The 25,941-nt window shown below is 39.3% G+C and overlaps 1 protein-coding gene across 1 annotated transcript in view; it reads right to left on the minus strand.

Annotated features, from left to right (window-relative positions):
* Positions 1-25,941, minus strand: part of rasa3 (RAS p21 protein activator 3) — a 64,036-nt gene that overhangs the window by 37,097 nt on the left and 998 nt on the right. Inside the window, exons 2-4 of the mRNA XM_046838379.1 lie at positions 10,289-10,406; positions 7,665-7,768; positions 452-546 (exon numbers count right to left, since the gene is read on the minus strand). Of these exons, the coding sequence (XP_046694335.1) occupies positions 452-546; positions 7,665-7,768; positions 10,289-10,406 (317 nt within the window). The remainder of the gene's footprint in view (positions 1-451; positions 547-7,664; positions 7,769-10,288; positions 10,407-25,941) is intronic.

A 25,941-nucleotide genomic window follows, 5' to 3' on the forward strand; every position in this document is an offset into this window, starting at 1 on the left:
CACATACAAATTCATGGTCAGGTGTCCACAAACCTTTGTCTATATAGTGTATATGATGTGTTCAGCTATGAAACTTTATACCTGTGTGCTGTTTGACACCAGAAACCTTCCGCATTTATGTGGGTAGTTATAATATATATAATATATCAGTAATAAATATTGTAGAAAAAGCTGCAGCAGTCGGATGTAATAGTTTTGATGCTGAATAGAAGCTGCCTCCTAATTTTACAAGGACACCAAATGAACCTTAATCGCACTATTGATGATGGTGATGTGCGCACAAGGAAAAGGGCCGACTGAGCAGCAAGAGTTGGTGTAGATGATCGATTACTCTCATGCTGCATTGTCTAAAATCCAATTAGTGAATGTTTAAAATGATCAAGGGAGTGTGTTAACGGTCCAGTCCTCCATTATAGACTTTGAGAGAAAGGAAAAAAGAGGAGTTACTCACCTGCACCTCAGAGTCTGCGCTGACTGGCTGCAGCTGGAACCAGGTGTCTTTGCCATGGTACTTCTGCAGGTCCTCCTTCTTCACTGCCACTTTGCCTGCGGACACACGACCGATCACAACGCAGGTCTAAGAACAGTCTTTATGCACAGATGTACCATTCTTCATTTGTAACAAAAGATCCTAATATAAAAATGTACATACGTTTTAAGAATCTAATATGAGTTCAACGTGGGAACCAAGATCAATCCAGAACAGAGTATGACCTCAACCCTACTGAACACCTTTGGGATAAATGTAAACGCTGACTGCACCCCAGGCCTCCTCACCTTACCTACATCAGTACCTGATTTTACTAACATCCTTGTCGCTACTGAATAAAATGTTTCCACTGCACCAAAGCTACTGTGTGGCAAACATTCAGTGCTGTTCTTGTATCCCAAACACTGCAGCAAAAGAAACAATGACGGTACACAGACGACACTTTTAATTACAGTGAACGCCACTCAGACTACGCTCATTACTCGCTATTGAAATCGGTTTGTCACTGAATAGAAATGAGTATAAATCTTGAAACCCGTGTACAAATCCTCCAATAAATCTAAATTACGTAGTTTGATTCGAAAAGGAGCTCAAAGGTCCTCATACGCCATGACATTTGTTTGCTCACAAGCTTCTCGGCGCTGTAGTGTGCGCAGTAATAATATTCCACATGTTGAATGTTATAAATATTATGCAGGAACCGACACTCAAACCCGCTCAACAATTAGCCCAGTTTTCACGTGAGGAAAGCGATGCATCTGTTTCTTCCTATGTGTGCGTTTTGTTTTGTCTTAAAATCCACAGTTAATAAAATATATATATATATATATATATATATATATATATATATATATATATATATATATATATATATATATATATATACATATATATATATATATATATTTTTTATTAACTGTGGATTTTGTTTTTCAGCCCAAACACATTACCGTTAATCAGAAGCCTATCATTGGTTATCAGTCCAAACATCCTTGTGAATGGGTAAAGACACAAATACAGCAGGTATAAATGAGCAAACTTTTATTAACTAGCACTAATATTATTATTAATATTATTATTATATACTAATATTTTATTCACTAGCTAGATAATATCGTAAAGAAAGCGAACAATTAGCTAAAACGCCTTCTATTACTTTTAAAATCTAATTTCAGACTCAGACAATGTCCATTTTGAAAAGCGCTATACAAATAAAATTGAATTGAATTGAATTTGTTTCTTTAAACCCTCGAGAGTTTCCTCTTTCCCCTATTTAGCTGTCAGGATCCTGACTCTCAGTGTGTAGTCCGACTTTTTCCCCCTGTCTCGTTTCCCCATTTGAAAACGATCCTAATCTAAATTCACATAAACATTCAAAAAGTTCTTTTTACACCACAGAATATGACCTCCAGAGGTCCTAGTCTAAACATCAGGAGCATGTCTGGGATCAGCAGAAACAGAAGAAAGCACTCAGAGAAATGGTGGAAAGATACCTGTACCATTTTATAGGGAAGATATTAATATGGAATATGCTATAAGCGCTAGAAGATCCAAACCTGATCCAGCACTAAGCCAGCTTCATTAAATTTACATGGCTTGGAATGGAAGATCTGGAGCGGCCTGCTATTGATCTCTGACCTCGACCCTAATTAACGTCTTTGGGATAAATGTGAACGCTGACTGCACCCCAGGCCTTCTCACCTCACCTACATCAGTGCCTGCCTTTTCACACTCTTGTGGCTGAATGATCACAAATCTTCACAAGCACAAACCCAAATTCTAGTAGAACATCTTCCTAGAGTGGAGGTTATTATTACAGCAGAAAATGGACTAAATGTGAAATTGCACAGACTTTTGTCCACTTTCCAAAGTGGAACAAAACAATTTCTTCTCTACAACTGAAGGTAATTAATGTAGCTAGCGAATGCACTTCCTTTATATTGACCTCTTCTACATTATACAGGACAAGTTTTGTCATCTAAGTGCATAAACACACGCATTTCATGGCCGCTTTTCAGATCATGGATACCAAAGCAAAGCTACAACATTTTTTTGACATCCTGATACTGAGGCGGTCGTAGACTTGGGATAGTTGGCCATAGCATCTGGATTAGAATAGAAATTCCTGGCAACTATTTATAAAGTAGAGAAACGACAAAATAAAATGAACCAACGAATCCCTATTTTTAACTCAGAATCTCCTACTCAGAATATCACATAGGTATCAGGCATCCACATATTTTCTGTCCATATTTACATATCTACTGTATCTGAAATTGTTTTTTATCACTGGAAGCTTGTGTGCAGCATTGAAAAAAAAAAGATTTTGACTGACGTATGTGTGATATTTAAGTCCCCACATCCTGGCATCACTTGAGTATAACTGAGACAAACTGCATCGTGATTTGTGGCAAGTCTTAAATCCTCCCTGATTATTGGAACCTTTTTCACTCACTAGTCAGGGGCATCTTGCTTTTCAAAATATAATCCGCTTAAATATTTTCAGCATCTACCACACAACGCCTTTGGTGTTAAAACCTACAAGCGATGAATCGTCGTCTGGCGAGTTATGATCTGATGACACATTTGTTCATAGGAAATTCTGCAAGATCTCAAGTTCTGATTGTCACTAGACTGAGTCAAGGCTCGATATTTGAGACCATAATCTGACAGCCTGTGGTGTCAAATGGCGCAGTTTCAACATCGAGTGTAGAGACCACACACATACACAACGTAACTCAAAAAGCAACTCGCACGGCAAATCTACAAACGTAAAAAAAAAAAAAGAAAGACTTCAATCACGCACACATATGGCGCACGGTTGGCATGTGTTTAGCTCTTAACTTCTAACTCTGGTATAGAGAAAACAGTACCAGAGCTTTAATTACACTCATTACCATAAAGCCTCATTCATTAACACCAGAGCAGGCAGAGGAAACAGAGGAACACAGAAAGAGAGGAGGAGGAAGAGGAGGAGGACAACAACGTTTTAGCAGATCAAACGTGTTGCTCACACGAGCCCGAACCAACATCTGCTGGCCTCGCTCTGCTTCTTACGCTCGCAAAACAACCACCACGCGGGTACGCTTTATAGCGCTCGCATCTGACGTAACGTCATGTGTCTGATAGTAAAAAATCAGAATCAGAATACTTTCTCGGAAGATTGTTGGGTAGTAGCTGCTCATAGTAGCTGCAAAATGTAAATAGAATAAGTTAAATAAAAACCCAAAACATTTCAATAAATATAAATATCACATGTTAAGTAAAATAAAATGTGTAGCAGCATGAAATGAAATATGCAGCAGCAGTAAAACGGATAAAAAAAAGGTCAATCTACAATTTTAGTTATAATGCTACATTATCCAAGTTATAATCTTTTATCGTTTTGTATCAGTGGCATTGAAATGAAGCGTTTATTATTGTACTTGACCGCAAATCATTAAATATGGCTGCTTTCCTGTGATGAGGAGATTCTCTGTTGAAAACTAGGGATTCGTTGGTACCATTTTGTTCTGCCTTTTATCTGCTTTGTAATAATCGCGATACATTTATAGTTGAAACCTGATACTGTCGTCAACCATCCCAAGTATATTACCATCTTAGTATCCGGATGTCCAAAAAAATGTTATGTAGCTCTGCTTATCTGTCCATGATCTAAAAAAAAATGGCGTTTATGCACTTAGATGACAAATCTTGTTGTATATAATACAGATATAGCAATTATAAAGCAGGTGCAATAGCTAGCGACACTAAATACCTTCAGTTTTCAAACAAAGTAGAGTTTGTATGGAATTCAATTCATTTTTATTTGTATAGCGCTTTTAACAATGAACATTGTCTCAAAGCAGCTTTACACAGATAATGTGTTGATTAAAGTGAATATGTTCTTTATAAGTGTAAGTTTGTCCCTGATAAGCGAGCCGGTGGCGACTGTGGTGAGGAAAAACTCCCTGAGATGGCATAAGGAAGAAACCTTGAGAGGAACCAAACTCAAGAGGAAACCCATCCTCATCTGGGTTGCACCGAATGTCCATTTATTACAGATTAACAATGTTGAGGTGTACGGTGATGGTGATCAGATGCAAACTGTAGTCCTGAGTCAGTGGAATGTGGACAAAGGTTTGTAGACACCTGACCAAACGATCTGTATGTCTTTTTTAAAACATGCCATTCCACATTTAGTTCCTATTTCCTGTTATAATAACCTCCACTCTTCTGTGAAAATGTTCCACTAGATTTTGAAGTGTGCTTGAGGAGATTCGTGAGAAATAATTCAGCCATAAGGATGTTAGTAAAACCAGATACTGATTTTAGGTGAGGTTGGGAGGCCTGGGGTGCAACATTACAATCCATCAAAGATGTTCAACAGGGTTAAGGTCTGAACTCTATAGCAGGCCACTCAAGCTCTTTTACTCGAAAACATGTAAAGCATATCTTTATGGAGCTGGCTTTGTGCTCAGGGGTATTGTCCTGCTGGAACAGATTTGGCTCTCGAAATGAAAGTGAGTGGAAAATTTCTTCAAAATACTCCAAATAAAACATACTAAAGTTCAATTACAGATTTTAACAACTACTTTTAAAAATAGAAGTACACAAATAAAACCTCCACCTCTGTATTCAGAACACAGAACAATTATTTTGCTGACAATCATTGAGTGTAACTGGAAGTTTGTACCAGTTTTCTCTCTTTCCACCAACATTTGGTAACACATAAAAGCCTAAGGCTGTTTGGAGTTCTCTGATTGGTCAGCGGTTCCAGTTTAATGGTCGGCGGGTCGCGGGTCGGATTGGACACGTATTCTGCATGTGAAGCTCTTTATTGGCTGAAGCGCAGCTGCTTCTGCTTCCCTGAAAAAAAACATGGAAACATTCGCACTGCTGTTATCAACACCTTCCCCCTACCCCCCACAGCCCCCTGCGTGCACACACACACACACACACACACAATCTCTAATAAGCACAGCTGTGGTAAATGCTTGACACATGAGACGTCCCACCCTCCCTTCCCCCGATTACTCCCTCCTCCTTCTCGTTTTCTTTACTGTTTTGTCTCTCCTCATTTATTATTTCCACCACACACACACACACACACACACACACACACACACACACACTCACACAAAGTGAAGGAAAACATTAAGGCCTGTCGTTTTTTTCACGTTAAAACTTCTACAACATTAACTTGATGCATTCCATCATACGAAACGACACCCATGTAGCCAAGTTTAATCAAGTAATTTATTTTAGTATTAAACTGTCTCGTGGTGAAAAGCTCTTCAGCAGGACATTTTTCTTTCGAGCATAAAGGGGGCCTCAGTTGGAGCGCTGATGTCAGAGGCATAGAAGGGAGTGCAAGATAAGTAGGGAGACCTCACACACGCTCGGCGAGGTGAAACGGAGCGCAGCATCTCACACACACACACACACACACACACACACACACACACACACACACACACAGAAGAAAGCACCGAGCTCTTTTGGTGTGGTCTCGACCACTGGATGCGTGATATGGCTTCAAATGGGGCATAGCTCAGCTCAGATTGACCTTAACGTCAGCCCGTGTGGTAAAATACGTCCGGCTAAATTTACTCCTGATGTAACAATGGAGGTTCAGGGCACAAGGGCTCTGCAGGGACAGAGTTCACCAACAACTTTCAAAAGAAACCCATGTTAATTAAAATATGCGATAAGACGATGATTAATCGTGAGGTAATGCGCTTTCTGAGAGGATCGCTGGTATCATGAGCACTTTTACACTGACGGACTCCACTGTTCATCTTCGTAACATGCAGCTTGTTCATGCTACATGTTTACCCTGCGCTCTACGTCTCGCTAACGTCACCTGGATATTATAGACTTAAAGCTAAAATGTTACTGAAATCAACAATGACACATCACTGACTAACGCCGGGTCCTTTGCGATTGTCACTTGTCAGACTGTAAGAACGTGATTCCATTGTCACACTGTGGGATCTTGTCATAACGTCAGTCTGTAGGACAAAAATTGTCTGTCTGTCTGAGTTTTTTCTCTTTAATGCCCTGCTTATTATGACAAAATCTAAATCTAAATCCGGATTTGTGTAAAGCTGTTTCCTCCCGATGTCCATTGTCAAGAGCATTCTATAAATAAAACTGAATTGAATTTTATAAAACGTTCCCTCAGGCGTTGAAAGATTTTTCAAATGCTGCGTATTTCAAAATATATAAATAATAACCTCGCGCTGCGTATCGGGAAAACGGCGTGTACTTTTTACATAATGCGCAGTTTTGCAGTAGATAATTTGACGTTTAATGCTTCACACAAGTATTTACTTCTTCGTAATTGAGGGTCAGGAATGCCTTACAGCATCTGGCTTGTTATTGCGAAGCCTTAATTGGCACTGTGCAATATAAGCAGAGTGCTATGCTATAGCGAAGTCTAAACAACACACAGTAAAAAAAATTATTCTGGTTTCAGCAGACCGTCGCTCACATCTGCTCAACATATGAGGCCCATTACATCTGCAGCTTTTCTGTTTCAGGTAAAAAGCACCAAGCCTCTCAGCATCGCCAATCCACTCACACTGTCTGTACGATGAGCCACAGTGTGTGTCACAGCATGGGATCTGATCCTGACGCCACAGATATCAAGCTCCTTACAACAGATATCATATGGTAATTATTGACGTTCCTTTTTCTCAGATGCTTTTGGCAAAATGTCTCACAGTACACACAATGGCTAATTAAAATTGCAATTAACTTTTATTAGCATTTCTTATTAAATGTTTGAATGAAATCATTTTCAGTGTCAACTAATTTTTTTTTCATCATGGGGTTCCTGGCTTTATTAACATTTCTGTACAAGGCGATCACCACACCTGCAACAAAAACAACGAGTTTGCACCAAAATAAATGCAGAAATCCTGTGCTTTTAATTTTGATAGGTAATGTTATTGATGCTACAATTTTACCACTGTGATGCTTTCAATTAATTTATTCTCCAAATGAGACGTTTTAGAGATTCTGTTTACGACTAATGAATTAATTCCATTTCAGCATTATGTTTTTTCCTACTATGGACACTGATTAACCTGCCTGCGATTTGATATTGGCACACACCCATTGTGTTGTCTGTTACTGCTACAAACTGAGAGGTGTTGAATGAACGTTAAGCATTAGCACTGAAACTCACCGATGCTGGAGTCCCTCCTGAAGACGTCCCTGTCGAAGATGTAGAAGGAGAGGTGGCGGAAGCTGCGTGGGATTTCGCAGTAAAAGTCTTCGCCATAGAATGGGCTGCGGTTGGAGAAAACAGCGAAAACTCAGAAAGGACATTACGACATAATCATGCAAGGGTCTGAAATCTACAAACAAACTCTTTCGATTGCGAGTCATTTCTGCTGTTGCAAACATGAAAGGAAAAACCGATCATTCTCAGTTCCTGAAAAAATACTTTCAGAGCTTAAATAACTACTGAATAAAAACAAAATTATTGGCACCCTGAGGGGGAAGAAAAATCTACAATAATGTATAAAAAAAAATCATAAAAAAATTATAGCACAGAAGTTCAACAGCAGAGGAAACTATCTACAATTTACAAAAGAAAATTACAATAGAATGGTTTAATAGGCAACTGCAAAAAATATTCACACCCGTACTGATATATTTCAGAATAGTAAAGTATCATGTATGAGACAACACAAACAGTGATGTTGATGTAACAATTTCCTGCTGTAGGCATTCTGATATAAAAGACGCTAAGATACTGCACTAATGATTAACACATGATATATTGCTGTGTCATAGTGAGTTAAATTGTGTTATAGAGTGTCAAAGTGAAATATTGTTGTGTTATAGTAAGTTATAAAGTGTTATAAAGTGTTATAGTGATATATTGCTGTGTTATAGTGGAATATTGTTGTGTTATAGTGAGTTATAGTGTGTTATAAAGTGTTATAGTGATATATTGTTGTGTTATAGTGGAATATTGTTGTGTTATAGTGGAATATTGTTGTGTTGTAGTGAGTTATAGTGTGTTATAAAGTGTTATAGTGATATATTGTTGTGTTATAGTGGAATATTGTTGTGTTATAGTGAATTATAGTGTGTTATAAAGTGTTATAGTGATATATTGTTGTGTTGTAGTGAGTTATAGTGTGTTATAGTGGAATATTGTTGTGTTATTGTGAGTTATAGTGTGTTATAAAGTGTTATAGTGATATATTGTTGTGTTATAGTGAAATATTGTTGTGTTATAGTGGAATATTGTTGTGTTATTGTGAGTTATAGTGTGTTATTAAGTGTTATAGTGAAATATTTTGCGTTATAAAGATATATTGTTGTGTTATAATGAGTTATAGTGTGTTATAAAGTGTTATAGTAACATATCGTTGTGTTATAGTGATATATTGTTGTGTTATAGTGGAATATTGTTGTGTTATAGTGAGTTATAGTGTGTTATAAAGTGTTATAGTGATTTATTGTTGTGTTATAGTAAAATATTGTTGTGTTATAGTGGAATATTGTTGTGTTATAGTGAGTTAAACTGTGTTATAGAGTGTCATAATGATATACTGTTGTGTTATAGTGAGTTATAGTCTGTTATAAAGTGTTATAGTAACATAATGTTGTGTTATAGAGATATATTGTTGTGTTATAGTGAAATAGGGTTGCGTTATAGTGAGTTATAACGTGTTATAAAGTGTTATAGTGAGTTATAGTGTGTTATAAAGTGTTATAGTGATATGTTGTTGTGTTATAGTGAGATAATGTTGTGTTATAGTGATAGTGATATTGATGTAATGATTTCCTGCTGTAGGCATTTTGATATAAAAAACTGATACTGCACTAATGATTAACACATGATATATTGTTGTATTGTTATAGTGAGTTAAAGTGTGGTTTAGAGCAATATAGTGATATCTTGTTGTGTTATAGTGATAAATTGTTGTATTGTAGTGAAATATTGTTGTTATATTGATAAATTGTAGTGTTATAGTGAAATAGTGTTGTGTTATAGTGAAATAGTGTTGTGTTATAGTAATATTGATTATTATTGTAATCATTTCCTGCTGTAGGCATTCTGATATAAAAGACTGCACTAATGATTAATGCATGATATATTGTGCAGATCTTCCAGGCATCAGTGATAAAAAAAAAATCATAATTTTTTTCCAAAATATCCCTCATAACTTTGAGAACATCAAAGTATGATAGACACTGATATCTCTTATCTAAGTGAGAAGAAAAAAATTGTATCAAAAGCCAGGAATTTGGTACTGGAATGAGATCTGCAGTGGGTCCGTCATGGTTAAAAGTGGTTTGTTTTTGTGAAGACACACCCACATTTGAGATTTTTCCATTTCTTTATTTGTTTTGTCTATTCATCTTCCATGTAGTCTCTCCTTTTTGAGTGGGAAGAAACACTGTGTGGCTGCTTGTCCTACATGATTACAGCTCTCTATATACACTCATCACATGAGCAGTTCTGATTACCAGCTCACGGTTGGCGTTCTGAGATGATGAAAACACATCTATCATCCTCTCCATCCTTCCAACACACACACACACACACACACACACACACACACACACACACACACACACACAAACAGAGTTTACTGGATTTTTATAATCCAGTAACAAGGAACTACTGCACAAAATGACCACAGTGCTTCCTTCCTGTGTTCCACATCACATTCACCACAGACTTCCCTTCCCCCAACACACACTCAGACACACAGAGCAAAGCAGGACTAGGTTCGAGAGCGGGACGTTGGGCTGATGGAATGAAAGGAACGCAGAGAGATCCCTCACCATAATGACTTCTCGATGATTTTCGTTCTGAACACCTCCTCCTGGTCCAGGTTCACCGTACAGTAACAGTCCCTCATTTTGTTCGGCCCGGGGTAGGGAGGGATGTTCTTGGCTTCTCCTAAAGAGCAAAACAACAAAAGATGGGCTCAGTTAGGAAAGCGGTCATCCAGAGTGTGTGTGTGAGTTTGAGTGTGTGTGAGGAATTGGTGAACAGTCAGTTTTCCCGACGCCAGGGTTATGACTCAAAGTCTTAAAGCTCCTGGGATTAACACAGTGGCACTTTTACACACATCTTCATGTGTTTGAAAAGACACATGAGAAGCACTAAGTTATAAATTCGTCTGTATTTACTCAGTAATGAATACATATTCAGTGCTATTCATTTTCATTTATATCAGCACACATTGTTTTGTCTCCTTGTTCATATCCTCTGCACCTCTATAGGCTCAAACACACGTCATGTATAAGTGTTTGTAAGCGCGTGCTGTAACGCTGCATTTTTTAACTATAGAAGATTGATGATGTGTTAGAAGCAGAAAAAATGGGAAAACATAAGCACTTGAGCAAGTTTGATTAATTTATGATGTCTAGACGACTGGGTCAGAGCATCTCCAAAACTGCAGCTCTTGTGCGGTGTTTCCGGTGGTCCGAGACTAATTGATGCACGTGGGGAGCGAATGCTGGCCCGTGTGATCCGATCTAACAGACGAGCTCAGTAGCTCAAATTGCTGAAGAAGTTACTTCTGTTAATGCTTAACGGGTCTGGAGTGTTTTGGCAGCAAAAGGGACCAACACAATATTAGGCAGGTGGTCATAATGTTATGCCTGGTTGGTGTCTACAATGTATGTCTTATGCCAGTGGTCCCCAACTCCTGGGCCGTGGACCAGCACCGGTCTGTGAGTCAATTGGTACCGGGCTGCACAGAAATTTCAATTCACAGCATAAGAATTTCAATGTATGGTGTAACAGACCAATTTCCTGTACATATGACAGTAAACAAATTAGTTTATATATTTCTAATTCTGTGATGCTGATCGTTTTCAGTTCAGCTTCTAAAACACATTTGACTAATTATTTTTACTATATGCTCAATAGATATTTACAATATGGTACCCAATGTTGTTGTTTTTTTGTGTTTTGCCTCAAAGTTGGACAGGACAATGCCCCTGTGCACAAAGTTAACTCCAGGAACTCTGCCCTCCACACATCCCTGACCAAAGAACAGAGCACTAAACTTATATATAATTATATGTGATGGTCAGGGGTCCACAAACTTTAGGCCCTGTAGTGTACATAATGATGGTGTTAAAGACCCTACACAATGCACCATAACGCTAAAATCAAACACAATTCGAGTTTCATCCACAGAAAACTTTCAGCTAGTGCACGTGGCACATGTAACATACACACTTATTTTATTATAAAATGAATAAAACAATTAACATACATAGTCCTAAAATATGTGAAAGAATACATCATGAATAATATATTCACACGCCCACATGCACACAAAAACAAACCAGGTTCGAACTCATTTCTAATCCGTTTCCGTGTTTAAAAAGGACTGTGAGGTAAAGTTATCCTTGAGGTCATGTTCCTTTATAAACTCAATAGCCACAGACACGTGCGACAACACACCCAAGCAGAAGAATGTGGTCTGTCTGGTCAAACACACACACACACACACACACACACACACACACACACACACACACGCACACAATGCACACATAGAAGAGCACAGTGGGATGAACACATAACAGGAGGAAGTGAAGGTGTGCAGTGGTGAATGCATGTCAATGTGTTTGTGTTCGCCTAATACCAGTCCCTGCAGCGACATCACACCCACACTAAACACACTGAGCTCAACATTTGGTAACGATTAGCCTAGCTTAACATGATGAACTAAAATCCTCGGGTACACATAGATTGCTCTTCAAAGGCTGCTTTTGAAGGCAGCTGTGGAACTGCAAAACATTATGTATCAAGCTTTCTACAGACAACAATCAGTTAAACACTGCATAATGTACAAGAATAAAAAATATATAAATACAGAAACACATCCAGGGATTGCAATATTGTATCAAGTTTTTCAGAGCTGATTCTGAGGAATGTATATATCTATATATAATTTTTACTTATTTTTTACTTTGGCCAGCATTAGAGTCCTACTCTTTAACAGTGTAAGTAACTCAGAATGCATGAAAGAGAACTTGAGTTATCAAATCCAGAGATCCAGAGATCCTTCACCCCAACACACATATACACACATATATTCAAAGATTCTGACTGGATTACACTTTTGTCTCAGAGGTGATAGAATCATGGAAATATAATGTGTGTGTGTGTGTGTGTGTGTGTGTGTGTGTGTGTGTGTGTGTGTGTGTGTGTGTTTGTAGGTGGCGAATCTCAGAATTAGACATAGCATGATTTATCTATCATAAATCCAAATACCCCATCAAGGCACAAAAATAAGACAAAACACCCATATGTGTGTGTGTGTGTGTGTGTGTGTGTGTGTGTGTGTGTGTGTGTGTGTGTGTGAGTGTGTAAGTGTGTGTGAGTTTGGGGCAGTTGAGCACATCAAGAAGATACTTGTAGGAATGACCAATGATGATACATTATGATCCATCAAACCACAGAGAGTAGTCATTCCAAGACTATTGCTAAGCATGCAGACACACACACACACACACACACACACACACACACACACACACACACACACACACACACACACACTATTCTGAGTAAACCCAGGCCAGACGCTTTGAGTCTCCATGCCACAGGAAAACACCACAACAGGAAGTGCAACTCTCTGTGCCCTGTATCTGTTTCCCTTCTGCTTCCAAAGAAAAGTGAGAGAGGAAGCGTGAAGAAGAAAGAAAAAAAGAACGAGAGATAGAGTGAGAGGAGGGCTGGTCGTGAAGTGTGGCCTGCCATGCCGGGGCGTACCCACTGTGTGTATTTTCTTAGGATTGCTTGTTTTCTCAGTGGGAGGCAACACATTCAGTCTCCGTGTTTGGCTCCCTGTCCACAAACATATGCATTTGAGTGTGTGTGTGTGTGTGTGTGTGTGTGTGTGTGTGTGTGTGTGTGAGGAATAGCAATCTGTTATGTTAATCTTTACCATTATCATATATACTGTAGCAGACAGTCTGAAGCAGGAATAGAAAATGTGTGTGTATGTGAGATAAACCGATGATAAAATACTCTTTCTGCAGCTTGTAATCTCTCCATCCTCTCAATACATCTCTCACTGCATCACTTTACATCTGACGATTTCTCTTTCTCCCTTTTTTCCACCTCTACAGCTGTTGTCTGTCTATTTTACTTTCAATTCCCTTTCAATCCATTCCCCCGAGGGCCGCAGTGACTCATTCGAATCTTTCTTCAGAAAGAAAGACAAAAAAAAGACCTTTCATCCTCTTAAGACCTTTTTTCTTTAAGGAAGTGGACTTTATGTTTTAACGTGGTTCTGCCAAACTAATCTTTATTACACACGCAGCTTCCATAGATCATGTTCAAGTTCAAATCCTGACAATGTCTGAAAGAAACAATTGGAAGTGCAGGTTTGGTGGGAGGGATGCCATGCTCTGTGTCCACTGTTAATCACAGCAATCGGAAGTGTGTGTGCATGTGTGTGTGTATGTGTGTGTGTGTGTGTGTGTGTGTGTGTGTGTGTGTGTGTGTGTGTGCTTCCCGTTGTGTGGTAGTATGCATTGGAATACTGCATGAACTTGGATTCATGTGTCTCAGAGCAAAAGTCGTCATGTGAGAGCCTTCACTCTTCCAGCTTTCACCAGATGGAGGGAGACCTAAGTGGTGTGTGGAAACTGGCCAAAAGAAATGAAAGAGAAAATCAGAGAAAGAAAAACACGCACACAACATGGACAAAAGCATTAGGACACCTGACTTTCACAGCCATATGTAATTCTTTACCAAACTATTACCACCAAGTTGTAGGTAAACACAACCGTTAGCATGGTAGTTAGCCAGTTAGCATGAACTCTTCCCTTCACTTCACAAGCAGACCCAAACCTGTTCCACCATGGAGACATGCTTTACATCGGTTGAAGTGGAAGATCTTGAGTGGCCTGCTATAAAGCTCCGACCTCCACCCTATTAAACACCTTTAGGATGAATGTAAACACTGACTGCACCCCCAACCTCCTCACCTCACCTACATCAGTACCTGGTTATATTAACACTCTTGGAAATCTCACAAATCTCCACAAGCACACTCCAAAATCTAGTGGAGCATCTTCTCAGAAGAGTGGAGCTTATTATAACAGCAAATTTGAGTCTTATAAATCTCATATAAAATATCCCTTTTTAAACGTGCAGGAATTCTTGTGTCACGTTTTTGCAAAAGTGCTATTTTCTCCTCTGCATGTGCTCACAGTGACACACAGTGACACACACACGTGTGTGTAGGTGGTAAAATATAATTACAGAAGAGGAAATTGGGGCAGAAGTGAGTGAGGAAAGGAGAGGCAGAGTGTGAGATGCTGTGTGGAAATGTGAATGACAGAGGCAAAAAAAAGAACAGAGGGGTGAAACGAGAGAGAGAGAGAGAGAGAGAGAGAGAGAGAGAGAGAGAGAGAGAGAGAGACAAATGGATAACTTTCATTAGTGGAAAATGAATATGTTTATTTGCTCCAGTGTGCTGCTGGTTTAATGCATAACTGGTTTAATGCATAACTGGTTTAATGCATAATTCATACATGATGTGTACAACATGTTTTGTGTGTAAAGGGTGCAATGTAAATGTTACACTGCACTCCTGCGTGTTCTTCATTCTAAAAAGAGCTGAATGAACTCGAACAGATTTTGTGATTTGGACAAATGCACGGCAGATCCAGTAAGTTCAAACTCCTACACTTTTACATTATTCCCATTTTTTTAATTATATTCATTATTTAGTTTGTTATTCTGCAGAGCAACTAATGACCAGTAAAAACACAACATCTGCTTGGTTCACCACCGTGACATCACTGACTGCAAACATACAGTAATGCTTTGCATGTTGAGAAAACAACTGCCATGAATGCAGGCATTAGAACAGAAGCAAAATCCGAGGCAAAAGACACAATCCTGAGGAGAAAGATGTGAGAAAAAGAGACAACCCTGGAAGAAGAAAGCTTTGCTCTAAAATCTGTGATTAGCAAGTGATTATTGAGGCCTGTTTCTCTTATCTGCACAGCTACAAGTGCATTACACCACAGCTATTGGGACAGAGAGAGAGAGAGAACATGAGCAAGCTGCTGTAACTGTACAAACAACAAGAAGAGCATAAAAGCTGTATTTGTTGTTCACCCTTTTATCAGTTCTAGTTTTCCTGTAAGCAGGATCAGGAAATCCCAACGCCAGGAGCAATTGTAGAAGGAGGAGGACAGAATGGACGAGTGAGATGGCAGAGCAGAAGGACAATCTGGAGCTGAGAGGGAGGAAGGGGTGGTGGTGTTGGTGGTGGCATGAGAGCAAACCCAAGAAAGAGAGAGGGAAAGCGAAGGAGAACTGTAACAGGAAATGAGATAGTACGAATGGAATTTCAGGCTGCGGCCAAGATGTAGTTTGGAAGGCACTGAAGGGTGAAGTTAGTGGGTCGAGTATTTTCAAAGAGCACTGATCATCATGGTTTATTTCAATTAAAATTAAAACTCTATATTGAGTTTGCCCGATGCTGAGTTTCAGCAAAGTCCTCTGAGACTAAAAGTAAAATTAATGCTATAAATAACAAGTACAGTTTAAAACTGAGAACAGACACTTGACACACATGGACGCTTTGTGCTCTGCTCTGTTGCCTGGGGGCATTTGGGAGGAGGAGGTGCATCCGTCATTAGAGCAGCTCTGTCTGTAGGCATCGTCCCCCTGTTGCTCTTTAATCTGCCTCATAATAGCTGCTCTCATCTCTGGCTAAAGACCACAAGGACCATGGAGATTTGTTGTAGTCGTGCGCCGTCAGCTCAGTAGGGCTCTGCAGCAGCTGCCACAGCTTCATTTGCTATTGTTCGCTCGTGAGACGCTGAGGAGAGGAAAATGTGTAAGGCATCCTGTCGGGCTGTTTAATTTTATACGAAGCTATGAGTAGAGGCGCGATGCCCAAATATAGCCATTCAGCTACAGTGGCCTGAATAAGGTCATGGCACAACTGATAAGCGCCGCTGTAACTGGGGTAAAACTTATAAACGTCTGTGACTACAACTGAAAAACACAACTCACAAAGTCCATCCAAAACATCTGCTGACAAAATGTTAACAAGAGCGTGCTATTAAAACACACACACACACACACACACGCACACACACACACACACACACACACACACACACACACACACACACATACAGAAAGCCACACTGCAGAAATAATCCACAAATTTCACAATAATAATAATAATAATTTCTTATATCGGCAAAATCACACTGTGTTCATAACGCGGTCCTCTCAGAGCGTTAAACTCGCAGGCCTATGTGATAAACACCTAAATTCATCAACTTAAATGATCAAAACAGGAAGTGGGTTTCGCATTTCGGATGGCATTTCTTTACACAGCTGAGACGGTGAAACCCAATGACTGGCTTCTGGCCTGACAGGAGAGGTTATATTCTCTACTAGCAGCCTGAACGTCTGCAGAAATAGATACAGAAGCTAGGGAAGAGAGAGAGAGAGAGAGAGAGAGAGAGAGAGAGAGAGAGAGAGAAAGCAAACACTGTCCAGACATGCCGTCCATTCATAAAATACCTTGCTGCACTTGCATTGAACAACACCAGGCAGGTCTCCAGGTCTGAGAGGCTTTGGCTTCCCTATGAAGGTGATCCTTCTCAAAGTTTTGAGAGATTGCATCAAAACATCAACACTTTTTCAACACTATAACATATAAAAACTATTTTCAGGTGATCATTTCAGCTAAATAATACCACACTTACAGTGTACTCACACTAATAGGCCTCAAAGGTTTAGCAAAAATGCTAGCACTTCATATATGTCTTTTCTTATGTCGCTCATTTCATAGACTTGATAGCACAGTTAGAGTTAGAGTTCAACAGCGAAATGTAAAGTGTAGAAACGCAGAGATTTTATAACATTCATTGGATGAAATAACAAGCTGTAATTTTGGATTTGCTACGTGAAAAGAACGTGTGTTTAGAAAATGGAGCAAATAACAGCAGGTGTAAATCATAAACCGGAACAATTCGCTTTGTACTGGGAAAAATTGACCAAATATGCAACTCATAGACCTGAAAGATCATAGAAAAAGATCGCTCCCTATATATACTTCATTTTCTCTCTTCTGATTTTATCGATAAAATTCATGCTAATGAGCATATATACATTAAACAATAATGTAATGTTTATATATGGGCATGTACAATAGATACGCGTGCGGGTAGAGATGAAGATGTACTTGTTCAGTTTTACAAGGTCTGAAGTACATCTGATGAAAACGCAATGTTCTTGATACCCACAATGACTTCAGATCGTACCTGTGTTAGTAAAACAGCTTGTGTGTTGAGGTGAGACGTAAAAGTGAGACATTTCATTTAGTCAGTCTGAGACATTCAGTGCATTTAATTAAATGTCATTTTATTCCAGCATAGATGCAGGTGTTAATCGTGTATTTGGTATCAAAACAATGCCCCTATAATGCTTGAATATTTATCCTCATGCACAAATATAAATGTTGTTCTTATTTGAGTTCCCTATGGACATGTTTACTTAGTGATCGCATGTTTGAAATAACATCTGATGTAAATGTATGGATGCCTGTGAACAGATGATACATGGGAAACAACCTTTCGATTCCTTTCCCTTTATGCAGTGATTCAACAGCTACCCCCTGAGCTTTTGGGGAACTCTGTAGGCCAGCTGCCAGGAAACCCATGTAGAAACTGAGATCACTTCCTTCCTGTTGAATAACTTAGACTCAGCTCCTAAAATGTAAAAAATACTTAGAACTCTAGGACCAAGTGGATTTAGTGTACAAGTGTAGATTTGCATGTGAGATGTTGTACTTATAGCAGATGACTGCCTCCAAAATAATAAACCTCAGAACTGTTTTTGTTGCTGGTGAGGTCGACAGTCCGGTCGTTCTGGCCCTCCAAAAAAAGACATTTCCATTTCAGCTCGAGGACACAAATAGCTCGTCCAAAGCACAGAATTCTGTCACTCTGCCATGTACACTTTCGCTTATCTGACTGCAAGCTGCAGGTAAAATCTCACCCACTTTTGTTTCGACGACACAATGCTGTACAGTCATTTCAGACTTTTTCGCTCAGTAATTTCTCATTTCTTGGTCTGAAAATGTCACTGTTCATTGCGCAATCGATGTAATTAGCATACGTTCTACAAGGAAAACCCTTAACGGAACCTTTGTTTTTTTGCCTGAGTGAAGATGACATTAGCGGTCACGTGTGAATGCAGCTCTTCCCGGTAATTCAACAAGCCCTCAAGACTTTTGGACAAACTCTGCTGGCAAGTATCCAGGAAGACCATGTGGAAACTGTGAACACTTCCTCTTCTTGCCTTGTCTATCCCCCTGAAGTACAAACAGGGGAGTTGATTCTCATGTTCTGCAGTTCAACCCCTGACTAGGCACTGTGCCTGACTCCCTGCTGTCTATTAAAACTCGTCTTTCACACCCACACTCAGCTCTCGTTCACTATGACTTAAGCCTTCATATTTAATCGTGTTGTTATATCTGTAATATTCTGGTCATCCTGGTCAGGGTCACATACACACTGGGTAGGACCCAATCTGAATGGGGTCAAGGGTCAGCCTTACTTGACCCTATCAATAAAAGTCTATCAGGCTTAAAAATTGTCTTCTATTAAAACATTCATGTATAAAACTGTGAGGATTATTTTTTTTTAATAAAAACTGGTAAAGTACATTAAAAGACGAACTTCATCCAAATGAAAAGTGAAGTGATGTGCAGCTACGATAAATCAGTGAAGTACAGATCAGGGGTGATTTTCTAAACATACCGTCACAGTTACGAAGAAAATTTTTGGATCTGTTAAGAATTACTCTTTTGATATTGAGATATATATATATATATATATAATATATACATTTTGATAAAATATAATACAGTCTAAAGATTAATAGTATATAAAAATATATCAAGCAATAGAATATATAAAAAGCCTAAAAAAAGCGGGAAAAAAACCCAAACACTCGTGTGCCCAAAATAGAAACAGAAATGACTTCAGGAGCTCGTCTGTTGGATCGGACCACATGGTCCAGCCTTCACTCCCCACATGACCCTGTCGCCGGTTCACCACTGTTCCTTCCTTCGAGCACTTTTGATAGATTCTGACCAGTGCAGACTGAGAACATCCCACAAGAGCTGCAGTTTTGGAGATGCTCTGACCCAGTTGTCTAGACATCACAGTTTGGCCCTCGTCAAACTCATATAAATTATTATGCTCGCCCATTTTTCCTGCTTCTAACACGTCAACTTTGAGGACAAAATGTTCACTGACGGCCTAATATATCCCACAAACAGGTGCCATGATGAAGAGATAATCAGTGTTATTCACTTCACCTGCCATACAGTTATGCCTGATTTCTCTCTCTCTCTCTCTCTCTCTCTCTAAATATATATATATATATATATTCTGATGGTTCAACTTGAGATTTTTTTAATCTTTCGATGACAATAGCGATACAAAAATATTGTAAAAATATATTTATTTCATAGCAATTTCATTTTTGTGCAATACGCTGCCTTGTGAGATGACTTACTTTAGCCAGCGATCCACAAAACCCAGTTGTCTCAGTGTTAGAGCAGCATAGATTTACTGTCCTCTAAAAATAACTCAAAATACAGCCACTATTGTGTAAATAGCTGGCAACAAACGTGAGTACACCCCAAGTGAACGTGTCAAAACTGTGTCCAAAGTGTCAATATTTCGTGTAAACACCATTGTTATTCAGCACTGCCTTAATCCTTCTGGGCATGGAATTCACCAGAGCTGCACAGGTTGTTGCTGGGATCTCCATAATGACACCACGGAGCTGCTGGATGTCTGGAGACATACTTGGCCATTCCTTTCTTGTAAGCCAGCTTCAGAAGAGGCTCCTTCTGGGACGACAGAGCACTGACTAGCGAACCTTCCGCTTCTGCAACCTAAAGCAATGCTGCAGCAGTCATGCGTCTGTTTTTTTTTTTTGCACCTGACGCACATCATGAGTACTTTTTTGATCGACCCTTGCGAGGTCTGGAATCCGTCTTAGAAAACCTCTGTATGACCCTGGCCACTGTACTGTAACTCAGTTTCAGGGTGTTACTGATCTTCTGATAGCCTGGTCATCTTTGTGGAGAGCAGCAATTCTAAATCAATTCAATTCTAAAGCAATTCAAATCCTCAGAGACTCTTTACCATGAGGTTCCATGTTAAACAGCCAGTGTTTAGTATGAGAGAATCGTACTCAAAGCATTTTAACTGCTCTAATACAAGATTTAATTGATGTTATCACTTAGGGTGTACTCACTTTTGTTGTCAGTTTAGTAATGGGTGTATGTTGAGTTATTTTCAGTTGACAGTAAATCTGTACTGTTATACAGCTGCATGTTGACTACTCTAAAATAATTCTATAGTATTGTCCCTTGAGAATTTCCACTAAAATGGTTGCTGAAATGTGAGGGGTGTACTCACTTTTGTGAGATACTGTATAAATATATCCTTCAGTTCCAACTTTTTTTTCTAACGTTCACCTATTCCAATTTCCTCATCTCAAATCCAGGCATTTTTAGAAACTAAGCTAACTAATGATATGATATAGAGCTCTGCTAGGTCAGAGAGACTGTAGGGCTCTTGTATAATGAGTTTTGTAGGATTATGAAAACAACTCGCAATGAACTTAATTTTGTCTTATTTTGGAAAAGACTGAGAAACCTTTATTTACGCCTAAGTGAAGATGACATCGGTATTAGAAGTCACGTGTGAAGCAGCTCTCCTCGCCTCTTTCTCATTGATTTAACAACCCCTCGAGGCTTTTGGACAAACTCTGCTGGCCAGTATCCAGGAGGACCATGTGGAAACTGGGAACACTTCCTCTTCTTGCCTTGTTTCTCCCCCTAAAGTAGGAACAGGGGAGTTGATTCTCACGTTCTGCAATTCAACCCATGACTAAGCACTGTGCCTGACTCCCTGCTGTCTCTCCGCCTGAAGTCTCTTACACGAAACTGCTCCTTCTATTAGAACTCGCTTTTTCACACCCACACATCTCATAGCTCAGTTTCACTCTGTTTTTCGACAAAAGACATTAAGTTTTGAGGACTGACTCAAAGAAACAACAACCACAAAACACAGGAAATAGCATTACAACGCTCGGACTCTCAGCGTGAAAGCCAATCACTTGTTCCATCTGGTTCATGTTAGTCAAAGTCAAACACGGGAACACTGCAAACAAGCGGCTGCGAGATGCTTTGTAGTTCCTTCAGCCTATCAGGAAGTGATCTGGAGCGCTTTCCTGTTTCCTCTCTTCACCCCTAACAGGAGCTCCCGACCCCAAGCTTCCTTCAGACAAACGTTCTCTCAGGATGTCGGCCTGAGAACTCTGTATACGTAGCAAAACAATCAGACACCGTCCTCTTCCTGATAATGGCATTCGGTGATAAAATGAGTAGGAATCAGTGAATTCTGCACATGAACAGCACATAGTAATGGGATGGATGGAGTGTTGGATCTTTGATGATCGCCAATGTTGAGCTATTTTATGAGTTGTTTAGTAGCTCCTAGTTTTATAAACACAAATGACTGTATAAGACTGTAGAAGGACATCACTCATAATCTTACATTCCAGTGCTCATGTTAGTTCTCACTCTACAGTGTTCTGTATTGCTTAAAGACTATAATCACACTCTTGATATCACTCAAATAAGGGTGGGTTCCCGTTTTGAGTCTGGTTCCTCTCAAGGTTTCTTCCTCATAACATCTAAGGGAGTTTTTACTTGCCATAGGCACCATCACGTTCACCTTAACTCTTAAATTCTGTAAAGCTGCTTTGAGACAATGTCCGTTGTGAAAAGCGCTCTAGAAATAAACTTGACTTGACTAATGGTAGACTTTGGAATATAATCATTAGGGCTGCAAAGGGGAGGAACATTTCTGGAAACTTTTTCGAGGAAACTTTCTATAGGAACGTCATCTGTGGAATTATGGAACTATTCCAAGTTGGAAACTTACTAGGAATTTATGGGAATTGATTAGAAATGTGGGGAAAATGTATATAAACTGTATCATATAAAAACATAAATATAAACATTGTGTTTGGTCATAAATGATGACATTTTTGACATTTGATTTAATTGTAATTAGAACTTTAATTCTTTCATTGAGAAACATCATTCAAAAAAATTCCATTCTAAATGTAAAACCAAAGCATTTTCTCACAATCTTCTTATGCATCTGTTTTCTGCATTTTTCCTTCTAATCCTTTCAGGTCTCAATGGCTTCTTTCTGGACCTCATCAACATCCTCCATATCCGCTTCCTCGACATCTGACTTGTCTTCATCTTCGGTGTCCCTTCCAGCCTGGGCTCAGCCGAGGCTCTGTGTCAAAGGCCCAAAGCGCCGTAGGTTTGCCTGGGTGGCCACCAGTTTTTCAAATCTTACATTCGTGAGCCTGTTGTGCACCTTTGTGTGTGCGTTCCCAAACAGTGACCAGTTGTGCTCAGAGGCGGCTGTTGTTAGGCTGTGAAGGATGATAGAGGATATAGTTGCCTCAGTTCCACAAAGTCCTTTCCACCAGGTTGATGCAGGTATGTGCTTTGAGAAACTGCCATATCCCAATCCATTCCCATAGGCCTTGTTGGTACAATATTTTGCCAGACTGCCGAGAACTTTGCCTTCATCAAGATGGTGAGATATGGCAGTAATGACGCTGATGATCTCCTCAACAGAGAGTATGCTTTTCTCAAACTTTGGGTCTAGCATGTATGCTGCTGTGTGTATAGGCTTTATGCAGAACTCTTGCCGCTTCTCTATCAATTGGACCACCGCAGTTTTCCGACGCTTGCAGCAACAGGGAAGTGGGCGGGACAGTTTGTATTTCTTTTTTGAGGTCAGCAAACACAGGCATTTGACATCTGACACGATGGCTTTTTCACCTTCTATCTTGGCAATAGCTGTTGCTAATAGCTATTGGTCTGAGGATTCTTAGGCTGATAGTCACTCTTTCCCAGAACACATCATCCAACAGGATTCCCTTGAAGTCTTTTAATGGCTGCAGTCTGGGATGTTGCCATCTCTTGCAAGACTCCTTCCCCTATCGCATACACGATGACAACCCCACCCCTTCGAGTGATGCTGAGCAGCTTCAGCGTGGTCTTCTTGTTTTTGTCTTTCTGCTCAGAGAGGATGACTGCTGATGCTACCTGTTTGCCCTTCACATATTTCACTACTTGTTTTGCTGTCTTGTACAGTGTGTTCATTGCATTCAAGTGCCATGATGTCCTTAAGGAGAAGATTAGGAGCATATGAGCAGCACAGACAATTATGTTTATATGAGGATAGGTCTCCTCTATGTGTGCCTAAGCAACTTATATATTTGCAGATTTGTCAGTTGCGAGTGCAAAAACCTTTTCAGGTCCAAGGTCACAGATGACTGCTTTTGGCTCATCAGCGATGTAGAGGTCTGTGTGTCTGTTGGCCTTTTGTGTCTGTGCTCATATAGAATACTGGTTGTGGTGTGGTGATAAATTAGTTGATAATTCCTCGTCCCCGGATATTTGACCAGCCATCAGAGACGACTAAAATGCAGTCTGCATTGTCATTGGTTTGCTTGACCTTTGCTTGCACTCTGTGGGACCATCCAGCAAACACTGCTCGAGCAAAACATTCATCAGCATTTCTCTGGCTACGTTCATCCACTGAGTTCAAAAATCCTGATTCCAGAATGACTAGGAAATGACCAGAAGGATTCTGCCTGGGGTTGCTTGTTTTGAGCCCTGGGAAAACTTTGGGCACTTGGCTATATGCTGCTGCATCTTTTCCTTCCACATTGGATGATGTGAAATGTATCCACAAATGAGATGGCATGTGTGGCATTGTTCTGTAGAATGAGATTAAAAATCTTGTAAAAACACATATACAATGCACAGATATATAAATTAATTTGGAATAGTAGACAAATTTTACAATTGATGCAAATGAATAGAAATAGGCTAGATGAATAAATACTTCTTGATGAGCAGGCTTGCTAAAAACTAACCATAACCTAGTATAAATAATACCGGTCCAAAGTTAGGACACATTAACATTTTAAAAAACTTCAAGCCTGCATTTATCTGTTAAAAAATGCACTGCAATAATTATTGCGAAATATTATTACAATTCAAAATGTAACTTTCTATTAATGGAAGAATCCTGAAAAATGTTCTAAAGAAATATCAAGCAGCACAACGGTTTCCAAAAGTGATGAGAAATCAGCAAATTAGAATGATTTCTGAAGGACCGTGTCACACTGAAGATTATGGATGATGAAAACTGTATGATAACAGAAAACATCCCAGCTTGAGATAGGCAGCCTTATAAATTGTCAATGAAATAGTGCCAGCTTACACTTAGAATATGTGCTTTACTGGCTGGCTAGCTATTGTATAAACACATTTTGGTATTTGCTAGTTAAACTTTAATATCATAGATGAAATTAATATCAACACTTACTTGAATTGATGTAATCTGACTCAAATGCAGAACTCTGGTCCCGGTGGTTGTCACAGTCTGGATGAAGGGGGGGTTCCCCACCGGGTGACTATGGCGGGTTGTTTTTTAGGTTTTTTTAGAGGTTGTTTAGGGTTTTTTTTCTCACCTAAATGTCAATTCAGTCAGTGTATTTGTTTTTACAATGGTATAACTGTGTTACACATTAGCTTACACAAGGTCGTTTTAAACATAAATTTATGCTTTAGGTTTCTGTGACATGGACAATAAGACAAAATGACTATTAACATGCAAACTGTTCATGCAAACTGTGAACAGAAACCCTGTCAGGCACTTTGCAGGTGACTGATAGTATTAAAACACACACACCAAGTGAACTAAGTAAGGTTTCCCTTACAAGGGGTGTGCCTCACACATATGCAATAACCCAAAACCCTCGCAAACTGCATTTCACTTATAGACGATAGCCACTTCCTGCAACGCGAACGCCTTTTACGCAACCACCAATTTTGCAAACCAGTTCCAATCTACCAAACTTGGGCCTTATGACCCGCACACATCAGTACATTCATGATAGTGTGTTATTTCGCTGTTTATTTACTTATTAGAGGCATGACATGTTCTGATCAATCACAGGGCTGTTCATGACATGACAAAAAAGTTGGTGTGAATAAATATATGCACAAAATGCATTTGGGTGTTGCATAGAAAAAGATTTCAGTCGTTCATGTTGATGCTGATTTTATAAACAAAGAACAAGCACTTGGCTTACTAGTGTGTGCTGCTGTGGTGAAGAAAAAAAAAATAGGCGTACATCCAATCTTGCTGGTGGTTAGTGCTCAGTGCCTTGCATGAGCTCAGTGCAGAGGTTGTATACAGTACACAGACACTATATATATATATATATACATGCATACACACATTTAGTAAGCATACTGCATTACATAACAGTAATGACACTATATATATATATA

The sequence above is a fragment of the Silurus meridionalis genome, chromosome 24, assembly GCF_014805685.1.
Source record: "Silurus meridionalis isolate SWU-2019-XX chromosome 24, ASM1480568v1, whole genome shotgun sequence".
Lineage (NCBI taxonomy): Eukaryota > Metazoa > Chordata > Actinopteri > Siluriformes > Siluridae > Silurus > Silurus meridionalis.